This window comes from Tachypleus tridentatus, chromosome 10, assembly GCF_004210375.1.
Source record: "Tachypleus tridentatus isolate NWPU-2018 chromosome 10, ASM421037v1, whole genome shotgun sequence".
Lineage (NCBI taxonomy): Eukaryota > Metazoa > Arthropoda > Merostomata > Xiphosura > Limulidae > Tachypleus > Tachypleus tridentatus.
In genome coordinates this window covers 95459239-95472834 of record NC_134834.1, presented here as the reverse complement: position 1 = coordinate 95472834, position 13596 = coordinate 95459239, and the positions used below count along the sequence as shown (strand labels likewise).

The 13596-nt window shown below is 33.9% G+C and overlaps 1 protein-coding gene across 1 annotated transcript; it reads left to right on the top strand.

Moving 5' to 3' along the window:
* Nucleotides 1–1700: 1700 nt before the first annotated feature.
* Nucleotides 1701–8217, top strand: LOC143229908 (astacin-like metalloprotease toxin 5). Its single transcript, XM_076462777.1, has 6 exons — nucleotides 1701–1858; nucleotides 2020–2099; nucleotides 3988–4063; nucleotides 4907–5021; nucleotides 6881–7059; nucleotides 7753–8217. Exons 1-6 carry the CDS (start codon nucleotides 1810–1812, stop codon nucleotides 7971–7973), a joined length of 720 nt encoding a protein of 239 aa, XP_076318892.1. The 5' UTR covers nucleotides 1701–1809; the 3' UTR covers nucleotides 7974–8217.
* The last annotated feature ends 5379 nt before the right edge of the window (nucleotides 8218–13596 follow it).

Sequence of the window (13596 nt, the reverse complement as noted above, 5' to 3'; positions counted from 1 at the left end):
TTTCTGTTTCGAAGAAGGTATGAAAATACATTTAATTTTGGAATTATTTGTTTTAAGAGGATTGAGTATAGTATACTTCTAGATTACGAAATATTTGTAAAATCTTACTTTACATTCAGGAAAATACTGACTCTGTCTGGCAAGGAAATCTAGATTATAATACAACGCCTTTCGTCTAACTCTACTGACCCAGTCATGGCCAGAGGGTGAAGGCGCTTGACTCATACTCGGAGGTTTGCGGGTTCTAACCCTCCTTATATCAAACATTCTCTATCTTTCAACAGAGGCGGTGTTATAATTTATGGTCAATCTCACTATTCGCTTGATAAATAAGTAGCCCAATAGCTGACGGCGGATAGTGATGAGAAGCTATCCTTCCTCAAGTTTTACATTAGGGAAGGTTAGCGCCATCTGTATTTCTGGATCTTTGGCCGTAGCAATAAATTTTCAGTTTTTTTCTCCATTTAATTATTTCAGAAGTATCTGGCGACTTCTTGCGTGTGCCTCAAAGGGATTCTCAAGCCATTACTTTAACCATTACCTTTCATTTGTACAATTTCGCAAACATTTCTTGTTAGTAACAGCGAACGAAGCACACGCTCACTGTCCCGCTATCCACGTGAAGCCAACGAAAGAATCATCAATCTAGGCATGGGTACTTTTGCTAACAGATTCTAAATGAATAAACGATGCTGATACAAATAATCGATTAAGACTCTTAGAAATATAGTGAAACTTCACGTTGGTAATGTATATTACTGATATTGCAACTAATATGTCGTTAGTTACATCTAAACGAAGACAGACTCTCATTATTCAAACAAATTTAAAACAAATACACAGTTAATCTACAGACACTGGATTTACAGTTTACTATGAAGCATCAGATTATTACACTTTTACTTATTTGTTTGTTTGTTTTTTTTATTTCGAGCAAAGCTACTCGAGGGCTATCTGCGCTAGCCGTCTCTAATTTAGCAGTGTAAGACTAGAGGGAAAGCAGCTAGTCATCACTACCCATCGCCAACTCTTGGGCTACTCTTTTACTAACGAATAGTGGGATTGACTGTCACATTATAACGTCCACACGGCTGAAAGAGCGAGCATGTTTGGTGTGATGGGAATTCGAACCCGCGACCCTCGGATTACGAGTCGAATGCCTCAACACGCTTGGCCATGCCGGACCAACACTTTTACTTCCTCTTTCAGTTATTTTGCAGTTAAAATTACATGTTTGTGATAATTCTGGAGTTATTATTTGACGTAACTGTTATTCATAAGTCATGTTAAAAACATTTAATAGTTTTAAATTTTACCACTGTAAGAGTGGACTCCAAAATATGAGTGTTGTTCATTTATTGACATTAAAAGTAACATTTACAATAAAGACATGTACAAGCTGATATGTATGCAAAACAGCTTATTGTGGTTTGGTGTAGCTGTCTGTATATTTAACTTCATTACAAATAGCACGGAACCTTATGGTATATTTTATTATATGAAATTGATATTTCGACTAAGGAATTCTGCCATTTTTTTGTCTTTGAAAACCTGACATCTGCAAGAAATGTGACTTTCTTTTCTATCAACTTCTTATCAGATAAACTTCACGTGAAAGCAAACACGGATATGTTATAATCTTTTTTTTTTATCTTCATGATAAGAAAAGAAATATCCGCCTGACCTGATGTAAGGTTCCCATAGAAGACAAAAGTCAGGCTCTGGGGTCTTTAAATACGCTAACAGCGCTGAGGAGTCTCATTTTCTTTTGTTCTGGACACTGGTGTCGAGGCTAGTAAATTTTAAAAAATGAATGCCTTATTCCTTACTCTCACGGTCGTCGTCACGGCCTCGGCAGGTAATTTTTTATCATTGTTTTGTTATTCAAACATTTTTCTTCAGCACAGCTAGTCATTGTGAAACAATTTTTTGTCAGTTCTAACATCACAGGCCTTTAATTTAATGTGAACATTCTCATTAAACTATATAGAATTATTATTCTGTTTTGTATTCTTTTAGGAGTCATTAACCTCGGAGACCTACCCATGCAAAATCCTGACCTTTTTGAAGGTGACATTATGGGGGTCAAAAATGCAGAAGTAAGGTTACCTTTTCAAAAACTTACCAAGCTCTCAAGTTATCTCGATAAAATTTCGAACTTATCTCATTAGTAATTAATAAACATTTATTTTATATGATCAACTACAATATCAAGAAATTCGATAAAGTTTTAAAGTTACTTATGTTTATAATTAAGTTACAGATATTCAGAGTCATTTTTAACAGTACTAAACTTAGTCATGTTGTTCTAACAATACCTTGAAATACCTGCGTAAAACACGAACGGTTTATTTTGGAATAATACATTTTATACTCTCTAAGTTATGAATATGTGAAAATTATATTTCTTTAGAATCTTCAATGATGTGTAACAACATTCTCAAATAGTTTGATTTGATTTTTTGAATTTCGCGCAAAGCTACTCGACAGCTATCTGTGCTAGCCGTCCCTAATTTTGCAGTGTAAGACTAGAGGGAAGTCAGCTAGTCATCACCATCCAAGGCCAATTCTTGAGCTACTTTTTTACCAACGAATAGCGAGATTGACCGTTACATTATGACGCCCCCAAGGCTGAAAGGGCGAGCTATTTTAGTGCGACGGGGATTCGAACCTTCGAACCTCGGATTACGCGTCGAACGCCTTAATCCACGTGGCCATGCTGGACCCTCAAATTATTTCTCCTGTTCATTATAAATAACGATTCACATATTACAATTTTTGTGTTTCTAACGCTATGATCTGATCGCACATAACTGAAGATGCCTCATAGAACTAAACGATTATAAATTACGATAAAACTTTCAATTCATCATGACTGAAATTTAGCTTTTCAATTTTATGAAACAGCTGTTACATTTAATAACAGCAGAAGTCACATTCTTCAATTGTTTATTAAATAAACTCATTAGCATATCAATGAGCGAATAAAAATTATATTTACTTCAAACAGTATCTTCGTCAATTCGGGCAGGTTAGTTATACCCTGGCCAGATGGTTAAGGCACTCGACTCCTAATCTGAGGGTCACGGGTTCTAATCCCCGTCACACCAAACATGCTCGCTCTTTCAGCCGTGGGGAGCTACAATGAGCGGTCAACCTATTCGTTAGTAAAAGAGTAGCCCAAGAGTTGACGATGGGCGATGATGATTAGCTATCTTCCCTCTAGTGAGTCTAGTCTTACACTCCTAAATTTGGGACGGCTAGCGTAGATAGCTCTTGTATAGCTTTGCGCGAATTAAAAAAAAAACCAAAAAAAAAACAATTATACTCATTGGTTAACGCCTTTAAATATTGCTTGATTATATTCACATATATTTTGAAAATCCTCCTTCTAAGGAAATAAACATTTTTTTTTTTTTTTGCTGGTAATTTATTCGTATCTGATGTCGAGTCTTTTGTCACGACATATAGGCAAGAAAAATAATTGCAAATGACTAGTGTTTTTAGTCCGTACTTTGTGTTCGAACTGTGTCATTATCCTTTGCTTAAGTTTGAATTTTGTTGTAAGTTGTTACCGCAACCAACTTCTTACTTTAGTTAGTGTTAGTTCTTTTATTCATCTGATTTTAACTATAACGATTAGATGTTGTTGTTGTTGTGGTTAGATTCTCAAATCGAACCAGTGTAAATAATTATCGCCAAGTGTATTACCTCTGATTTAAGTACACCTCTGAATTAGTTTATCATATATATATCCTTTTTCAGGATATATTACTTTTTACTTCAGTGATACTTTATCAACTTTTACAAGTTATTAACGTTGCAGAAGTTTAACATGGGTTAAAAACAAACATTTAATAAAATTGAAATAATAGTTATGGGTCAACAAGCGTTTCTATAACATTGAAACAACGAACGAAATTCTTTATGTCAGAACATCTTTTGTTTGAATGTTCTTATAATACGTCGCATTTTTTTTTACAATAGGAAAGAGGTGCCCTTGTTAATGATAACCAGCTCTGGGCAGGAGGTGTCATTCCATACGTTTTCGATAATTTACCAAGTAAGATACTCATTGTTATACGTATTAGTTAACTCAACAGACTTGTTCCATATTATATTATAATTATGAACATACGAATAATTACATACAATAATATTGCGAAAATCCCTTCAACAAGAAAACTATTGTTGTATACATAACTGATTTAATTATATTACGTTACATTTTACAGTTTTTACAGCAAACTAGATTTGTTTTTAGAACAAGTACAACGTTTTGATCACCGGATCAACCATTTTTTGGTACACCTGAGTACGCTTGTTGTGGAGAAATGATCATTAGGAATCACAGTAAAAACAAAGACTCCATTTCATTTTGCTGTTTGCATATAATAATTTGTACTAGGACGTGAGAATAATATTTATTATTGCAGTAATTTATTATTACATTATTTAATATTAGCTACAGTAGAGAGTTTGCTTTGGTCAAAGTTAATATTAATTTTGCTGCAATAGTACATGACAATTAAGCTTTGGATGCTACAGAATATACGTTCCCACGTGAATATTCGTTCCTATTTTAAATTATTATGTTTCCTTGAAATTAATCTATTTTACTGTTATAGTTCTTGATGTTCATTGTTAACATCTGTACAGAGGAGAGCTTTCAAAGAACTTTTTTTCAAATCTATGTGGAAAATTTTATTAAGTCAACCTGTTACTACATGTGAGATGTTGAAGTCCTAATTATCCATATTGGGCGTCATATTTTTAACTCTTTTTGTCTTCATAGTAGATTTTAATTTTAAGTAAAAAGCAGTTGTTTTACTTGTTTTTAAGTTGATTTTATTCTCCAAGATGAGTTGAAAACAGTACTATTACATTTAGTTGGTTCTCCTAATAGCTGGTCTCCAAGGAAAGATACGCAGTGCCATAGCTCAATATCACACCTTCACTTGTTTGAGATTTAAGTTGAGAACCACTGAGAGAAACTACGTTCGAATCTTTCAAGGCCAAGGGTAAGGTTAGAATTGTAAACTATGGTTTCAGTTTATATGAATAAAAAAATATATACATTTCAGTTTTTCAATAATAACAGAAATTCAAAATAATTTCTATTACTGAATTACTTGGTACTGATATCATGAGACAGTTTAATGTGATAGATGTATTAAAACATAAAAATTGCAAATTAGGGCTCATAAATGAATCTGGGTAAGAAATCGATTAATTCATAACTTACAAATTTGATTTTGTTCGTAACACCAACACCTTAGGACTTATGTTAGGATACAATCGAATACCAAACAATATTAAGTAATAAGGCAATATAGAAATGGCTCACTTCACACAGATGTACGAGTGTAAACGTGAAGTATATAATTTAGAATAGGGGGAGGCTTAACGATTGGTTGTCACCAACTTTGGGGGTCGTCCCTTCATAAAATCTTGGTTACGATTCTCTAAGACAGAATAAAAGAACTCGTACTGTCGCTCTACTCTAAAATATAAACAAAGAAATAGTAAATAATGCAATTCGAAAGTTGGTATTATATCTAATGTTTTTTGTTATGTTAGAAAATGTATCGAAACAATACCAGGACTTGTTCTCCATTATTAATTCTATTTTTTTGTAAGTAAGCACAAATCTACACAACGGGCTATACGTGCTCTGCCCATAACAGGTATCAAAACTCGGTTTCTAACGTGGCAAGTCAGCAGACAAATTGCTGTGCCACTGGGGCTGCATCGTTAATAAAAAACATTAAAACATGTTTAAATTTGCAGCCAAGATATTGATTTGTTGAAAACTAATGGTAAAATATAATAACCAAATCTTTCTGAACTAAAATAGTCGCTTGAGACATTGCGTATACGATAAAGTGTGCACAAAACACAATTAGTTTCAGAGAAATGGCAACTTAAGTACTTTAAAATATGTTAGTTTCTGCAAATAAACTGTTTAAACTCATTAAATAACTTACATTTCTTAACAACGACTACTTGTTTTAATATTTACAAACAGAGCTGCTTGATTTCGAAACAAAAATAAGCCATACGAGCTCCTAGGACAAGACTTAAACAGACTACACCTTGACCAACAAACTTTAAACAGTTTTAACCATTTTAAAAAGCAACAGTAGCACATTACAACAACAACTATTAACAAACTAACTGAAATGTTTTCATTCATCAGCTGAAAGAAGAAAGAAGTTGTTTGTGCCTTACCACAACTATCTTTGTTTCATTACAATAGTTATCCCGTGAAATATGATTTTTGTTTTGAATTTCGCTCAAAGCTACACCAGGGCTATCTGCGCTAGCCGTCCCTAATTTAGCAGTGTAAGACAAGAGGGAAGGCAGCTAGTCATCACCACCCACCGCCAACTTTTGGGCTACTCCTTTACCAATGAATAGTGGGATTGACCGTCACATATAACGTCCCCACGGCTGAAAGGGCGAGCACGTTTTGGTGCGATCGGGATTCGAACTCACGACCCTCGTATTACCCTGTGAAAGAGTTTAAACTAATTAGTTATAATTCATTACTGTTAACCGAGCATTTTGATCAATTTTTTAAGTATTCTTAAAACGGTAGTGAATGATTTATTTTTATAACATTACGGTGATTCAGAAACAGATATTGATATTCTATGTGTACTTTATATTTTAAAGGTGTTATTCAGTGAAACCAAAGGGAACAAATATTATATACGTATCTGTCAAAAGTGTGTTAAAAAGGTGTTTAGTTATTATCTATTATTCTTCCTTCGTGTCTACATTTTTGTAACTTATTCCTCTCTGAATTTCGCTTTGTTTTAGAAAGACTTTAGAGAACGTCAAACACAAACCTTAGCAATATTTTTATTTACTGCAGGTGTTACTCCTATCTTGGAAATGCCCACATAGGAGCGCAGGAGCTGTCGCTGGGAACAGGATGTGAATATATTGGAACCATTGTTCATGAGTTGGGTCACGCTGTAGGTTTCTGGCATGAACAGAACAGATCTGACCGTGATGACTACTTAATTATCATGTGGAATAATATTCAGGCTGGTGAGTTTGAATATTTCCTTTGGTAAACGTGTAAAAAATCGGTGTGTTAGCTACAGTCAGCAAAAAGATAAGGCAGCTAGTCGTCACCACCAACTGCCACCTCTTGAGCTACTACTCCACCAACGAATAGTGTGATTGACTATAACATTATAACGCCCCCCACATATGAAAGGGAGAGCATGTTTGGTGTGACTGGGATTCGAACCCGCGACTCTCAGTTAAGTGCCTTGTCCACTTATCCATGCAAGGACCCAATTTTAATGAAATTGAATTAACTTTCCTCATGTAAGTAACTTTTTTACGAATTTTATACTATCCCACTGGTCAACAGCGTGTCTGCAGATTTACAACAACAAAAATATGGGTTTCAATGTGCGTGGTGGCCAAAGTACAGACAACTCGTTGTGTGCCTCTGTGCTTAACAGTAACCAAACAAACCTCGTACTGGTATTTCACATGTTTTATCAAAATATATAATAATATTGGTAAAATTTAAATATAAATAACGCGAGTTTATTTTTGCTACGCCAGACCGTAATAGCTATAATTCAGATCATGTACTTGTAAAACACATGTTATCCTAATTTATGACAACAAATATCTGAAATGTACTCAAAATTGAAAAAGCTCTAATTTTTAGCGTGACAGCTGTACAATAAAACTGAACTTTATTGTTTTCTCTACTTTTTCTAGGTATGGATAGTCAGTTTGTAAAACTCAGAGAAGATCAAAACAGATTATTAACTAACTTCGATTACGATTCAATTATGTTGTACGGTGAAAAGTCATTCTCAAAGGACAATGTCTCGAAAACAATGATAGCCAAAAGTGGAAAATTTCTGAAAGAAGTTTATGATAAGCCAGGTTTCAGTCAAAACGACATAAAGCGTATCAAGATGCTCTATAAGTGTTAAAATGAAATACTGACTTCTAAACAAAGATGTGTTTAATAATTGGAAGAAACGCATGAATTTTACTACTGTTTCACAAGTGATCTAATAAGCTAAAAGTATACTATTTAAATTATATGTACTGTGTTAGTAACAAGTACAAAGTTACAACTGAAGCGTCGAAACTTCACTGAAATTACAAGTTATTCTAAGTTCATTTCTTGTACTTATTTTTGATTAAATAAAACTGTCTTATTTTCCTTGAAAACATTGTACTTTCATCACCTTGAGCGTATTTTCACTTCTTTATGAACATTCGTAAGCAATCTATAGATTGTTTGATGTGCAACAAATTAAGTCAAAATCACGTAGTATATTTTTCCAACATCCTTGATAACCAAGTATGTATGGACCAAAAAGGAACACATACATTAGTACATTGCTTTAAATAATTTACCGATAGATTAAGCGACAGTAATTGTTTGTTTGTTTTAAATTTCGCGCAAAGCTACTCGGGGGGCTATCTGCGCTAGCCGTCCCTAATTTAGCAGTGTAAGACTGAGATGGAAGGCAGCTAGTCATCACCACCCACCGCCAACTCTTGGACTACTCTCTTACCAACGAATAATTGGATTGAACATCACATTATAACGCCCTCCTCGGCTGAAAGGTTGGGCATGTTTACTGCGACCGGGATTCGAAACTTAACCCACTTGGCCATGCCGGGCCTGAAAAATAATCGTTCAGAAATAAATTAAATTAGAAACAAGATGATGAAATATCATGCAGTTTCTCATTCTCTCCGCCCCAGAAGTTGACAGAAGTTATATTTTCATTTCTGTGTTTACGTATGTCACCGGATATATGTGCTCTCCTGAGTACCCCTCCTGTTTCTTTATGTTATCTGCCACGTTATTATAATAAGTCGTTCTATTATTAATGCCATTTATACTAGAATAGCTAATCATAGGTATCAAGTTTTACAAGTGTTATTTAACCACTTTCGTAAATAAGTCTGTAGCTATAAATTTAACTCTATTACTTACTTCAATACGTCTGCCAACAACTGGATTTATAGGATAAACTTCATCTTTACGTTCGTAAAATAAAACTGATGACAAGAAACAAATAACAACTGATTTAAATTGCTCATCAAACGTAATGATCATTTGTTTTTAGGTTATTTTATATAAATGTCAGACAATATGAAGTTTAGAGTTCGTAAGTGAATCTTTAAGTGAATGAATATTGCTTGTCCTGTATTTACGTCCGTGAACTAATTGGATTAACGTGTAATCTCTGAGAAAGATATGAATTATTTTCAAATTAAAAGCTTTAATTTGGAAACATTTCTAACATGGTCGTTAATTCTGCAGGAGAAATTACATTTAAAGATTTTATTTAGTAGCCTTCTGTTTCAAAGGATTATTGCGTAAACTTTAGAATTCATTATGTTGTATTAATTCTACGGGTTGAGTGTGAAAATTTTCAAAAGAATGCGGATGTGCTTGTAGAGGAAACTTTAATATTTATTTTTATTAGAAGACTTATATCAATTCATTATGCCTTTTAATCATCACCTAGTTTCCCCTACATATTTAATTTTGCAATGTCTACAGTTAACCAAAAATATAAAATATTTATTGCCGAAATTTGTCAGAGTTTTATGTATACGGGCTTGGATTATTTGTAGTAAGTGTCTGTGATTTAATGGCGATGAATTCGAGCAATAAGCGTACAATACACAATCCAACTATTTTAAAATAATATATTCAAAACAAGTCAAGCGTATGTGGAAAAACTCGTTACTTTATTGGATATCACAGTTGTGTCTATAACTCTAAATACTTCTCTTTTCCCATTAAAAGTTCAAATAGGCTGATCCAATAGCTATAGAATTCAATTTACTAGATGTGTTATTTATCCTGTCTCTGTTGTTACGATACAGCTGTGTAACGCAGTGCAGGAATTACTCGGTAAGGTCAGTCACTCAAACAGATTCAGGGAATTTTAGTACGTATTAATTTCAGTCCATAAGTTGCAGATATTATATTTACTCGGACTAGAATTTTCCAAACAAACAAACAAACAAACCGAATAATTCTCGTTTTATAACCGTTGAATTTTCTGCACACGTCGACAAATAACACAAAGTAGAATTGCATTTCCTAACAGAAATACTATGAACATAGATGCAGGATTTTGTTTCACCCCAGAATCCAGACATTTTAGGACTTCAGATATACTAATGTTTGAATATCATTGCAAAGCACGACTGTATTTTGAAGCTTTAACTTTTTTTTCAATAAAATAATCAAAAAATTCATTTTTTAACTACTTTTAGTTTGTAAAACGGTTGATAATTATTTCATTATTGCTTTGTTATAATGTAAATAAAAGTGTGTGTTTTCTTATAGCAAAGCCACATAGGGCTCTCTGCTGAGTTCACCGAAGGAAATCGAACCTTTGATTTTAGCGTTGTAATTCATTATGCCTTTTAATCATTACCTAGTTTCCCCTACGTATTTAATTTTGCAATGTCTACAGTTAACCAACAATATAAAATGTTTATTGCCGAAATTTGTCAGAGTTTTATGTATACGGGCTTGGATTATTTGTGGTAAGTGTCTGTGATTTAATGGCTTACCGCTATACCAGCGGGTGACATAAGTAAAAGACCTTTGAGCTAAAAACAATAATTTTGAATTAATTTAATAACAGACCCGGCATGGACAAATGGTTAAGGCACTCAACTCTTAATCTGAGGGTCGCGGTTTCGAATCTCCGTCACATTAAACATACTCGCCCTTTCAGCTGTGGGGGCGTTTATGTCACGGTCACTCCCACTATTCGTTGGTAAAAGAGTAGCCCAAGAGTTGGCAGTGGGTGGTGATGACTAGCTGCCTTCCCTCTAGTCTTACGGTGCCAAATTAGGTACGGCTGGTGGATGTTCAGAAGTTCAGAAACAAACAAATACCTAATAGCGTGTAACAAATACAAAAGTATTATCAAGGTATTAAAAATATTACATAGAAATACAGTTGTAAAATACTACTGCAGTACCACCTACCGCCAACTCTTGGGCTACTCTTTTACCAACGAATAATGAGATTGACCGTGACATTATAACGTTCACACGGCTGAAATGACAAGTATGTTTGACGTGACGGGGATGCAAACCCGCGACTCTAAGATTACGAGTCGCGCGCCTTAACACGTTCGGCCATGCCAGGCCCAAAAGAAAGAGGAAGAGGTTATTGAAACCTCCTGGATAGATAAACATCAATACCCAACTACCCATACAGACAGAGAGAGAAAGTATGTGAAATAAATCATCTTTGTACATTTTACTTCGTCTGTATTCGTGAATTATCTGATCCTATTGTTGTATGCTACATTATTTGTTTTACCTTGGATGTTAAGCAAAGGATGCATGACTTCCAAAATAAATAAGATTAGAAAATTGTAGAAGCTTCAACGTTAGATTTTTTTAGTAAATTTGAGGATAGATGACGAATACAAATTTCATGGATGCGTCGAACAGATAGTTAAGAAGATAGTGGAGCAAATCACTCACTGTGTTTTCGTGATGTATTAATATTTTGACCTGTGTTTTAGCTGTCGTGCTTACCGAGTTATTTGAATAAATAAGTTCATTTTTTATGCCAGTATGGGACAATCGACGTAATCTATAACGTGTCGTACAAGGACGGCGATGTATAATCTTGTATAAGTGCTAAAGAAGGAAATATAGTAATTTGTTATCGTTATATGGACAGAAAGTTGAATTATTTGATATCAGTACTGGTGTCATAAGTGTAATTGTTCCGACAAATATGAGTTAGTATGTTGACTAATTTGTAAGTTTCAGAGCAAAGCCATATTGGACTATCTTCTGTGTTTACTTCAACTAATTTAACCATAGATTTTAAAGTTGTAAGTCCATCGTCTTACCTCTGTCCTATTAGAAATCAATTTCGACTAAACTTCAACTTTCTTTCAAGATGACCATGAAAGCACAGAGTTAGGAAACCTTTCAGACATGATGAATAATGAAAAACGAATAAATGTGACGAAACGGGCTGTTTAGAAAGAACAAGAAAAAAATAAACATTTAAAAGAAGAAAGAAAAATATGACAAGAAATTAAAAGAAAAGATAAAAGTATAATATTTCGAAAATAATTAAAATAAAAAATAAATCTAATTTAGAAAAGATCGATAAACCTGTAGAGAACATGCAGACGAATTACAACAACAAGTTTGAAGAAATGCAGAAAGACACAAAAAGTATAGAAAGGTTGTATCTAAATCATTGAAGAAATACAAAATTGTGTTGACAATTGTCAAAAGTAAAAAAGATATAAGCAAGATATAAAAGTAAATCATTGAGATAGAAAAGACATTAATGACAGAATAAATCATCTGGAGAACGAATTATTACACGTAAAGATTAAACCAGCTATACCTCTTTTCTTCTGGTCTTCACCTATTACAACTACTGCTGTAACATTTGTTACTGAAGGTTCTTTCCAGACTACTCCATCCATTAAATTACCAGATTAAGTTCCAGAACATAGCTGGCCAATTTAGCAGTGCCTAATCAAGAAGCCAATGATTTATGATGGGAAAGTAACGTGGGGTTCATTCCAAATTTAGTTTGTAGTCATTTCCAGAATGGATACATAGAGTAACAGACAACAATCAATTTGTCTTTCTGCCCATTCGAAAAAAAAATATCGTTGACTACATTAAGTAATTTACCAGCCGAAATAAGTAACGACTACCAATCATTGGTAATTTCTTCATCCAACAGGTTTGAAGTGTCACACCAAAACGAACTAACAGGGTACAGGGTAAAGATGAAAAAACATACCTTAGCTGAACGTTCAGAATATTTATCTTACTCACATACTTCTCAGAGAATTGATAAATTCGTTAGCATGTGACTAATTTATAGACGCGTCTTCAGCAAATGAAAATATGAGTATTAGACTGAATTTGATGGTGCCATCTAGAAGTTACTGCAGTTTAGATCCTGTCATAACTACCATAAACATCAGTTATCTATAGCGATATTGTAGGAAAACTGGAAGCATTAGTTAAACAACTAGTTATACAGACAAGTGGAAATATACTGCAAAACAAATAGATGTTTCTCGTCTATCTTCAAGGAACATATGGCCAGTAACTGCAGATAAAGGCCTCTAGAGAATAACATTTCTTTCAAAAGATACCTAAATGAGGTAACTGTTATAGGTTTGGAAACTCTATTCATCACAACCGGGACTGCAAGTAAAATCAACATTTATTTTTAAGATTGCCCCCAATCAGTTAAAAACAGCACAGAACCAATGAAATATCAAGAAAATGAGATTAGGGTGGATTTATGAGGCAATATTCAACTGGGAATATTCAATATATCCTGGCCTTCCAGTGGTACAGCGGAATGTCTGTGCAATGCTAGAAACCAGTTTTCGATACTCGTGATGAGCAGCGCACAAGTAACCCTTTGTGCTTAACTACAAACAAATAATATATCTTAAATGAGAAAAGAAGTTCATTACTCAAGGAAAATTGTTCACAATCTCAGGAACTACTTGATAGAAATCCTTAATGTAAGCTTACTGACATTGGTCCTTCCTCTAC

Coding starts and splice junctions, on each gene's coding strand:
- LOC143229908 (XM_076462777.1), top strand. CDS start 1,810: ATGAATGCCTTATTCCTTACTCTCACGGTCGTCGTCACGGCCTCGGCA. Junction 2,100..3,987: donor TGGGGGTCAAAAATGCAGAA/GTAAGGTTACCT, acceptor TTTTTACAATAG/GAAAGAGGTGCCCTTGTTAA. Junction 5,022..6,880: donor CGAATCTTTCAAGGCCAAGG/GTAAGGTTAGAA, acceptor TATTTACTGCAG/GTGTTACTCCTATCTTGGAA.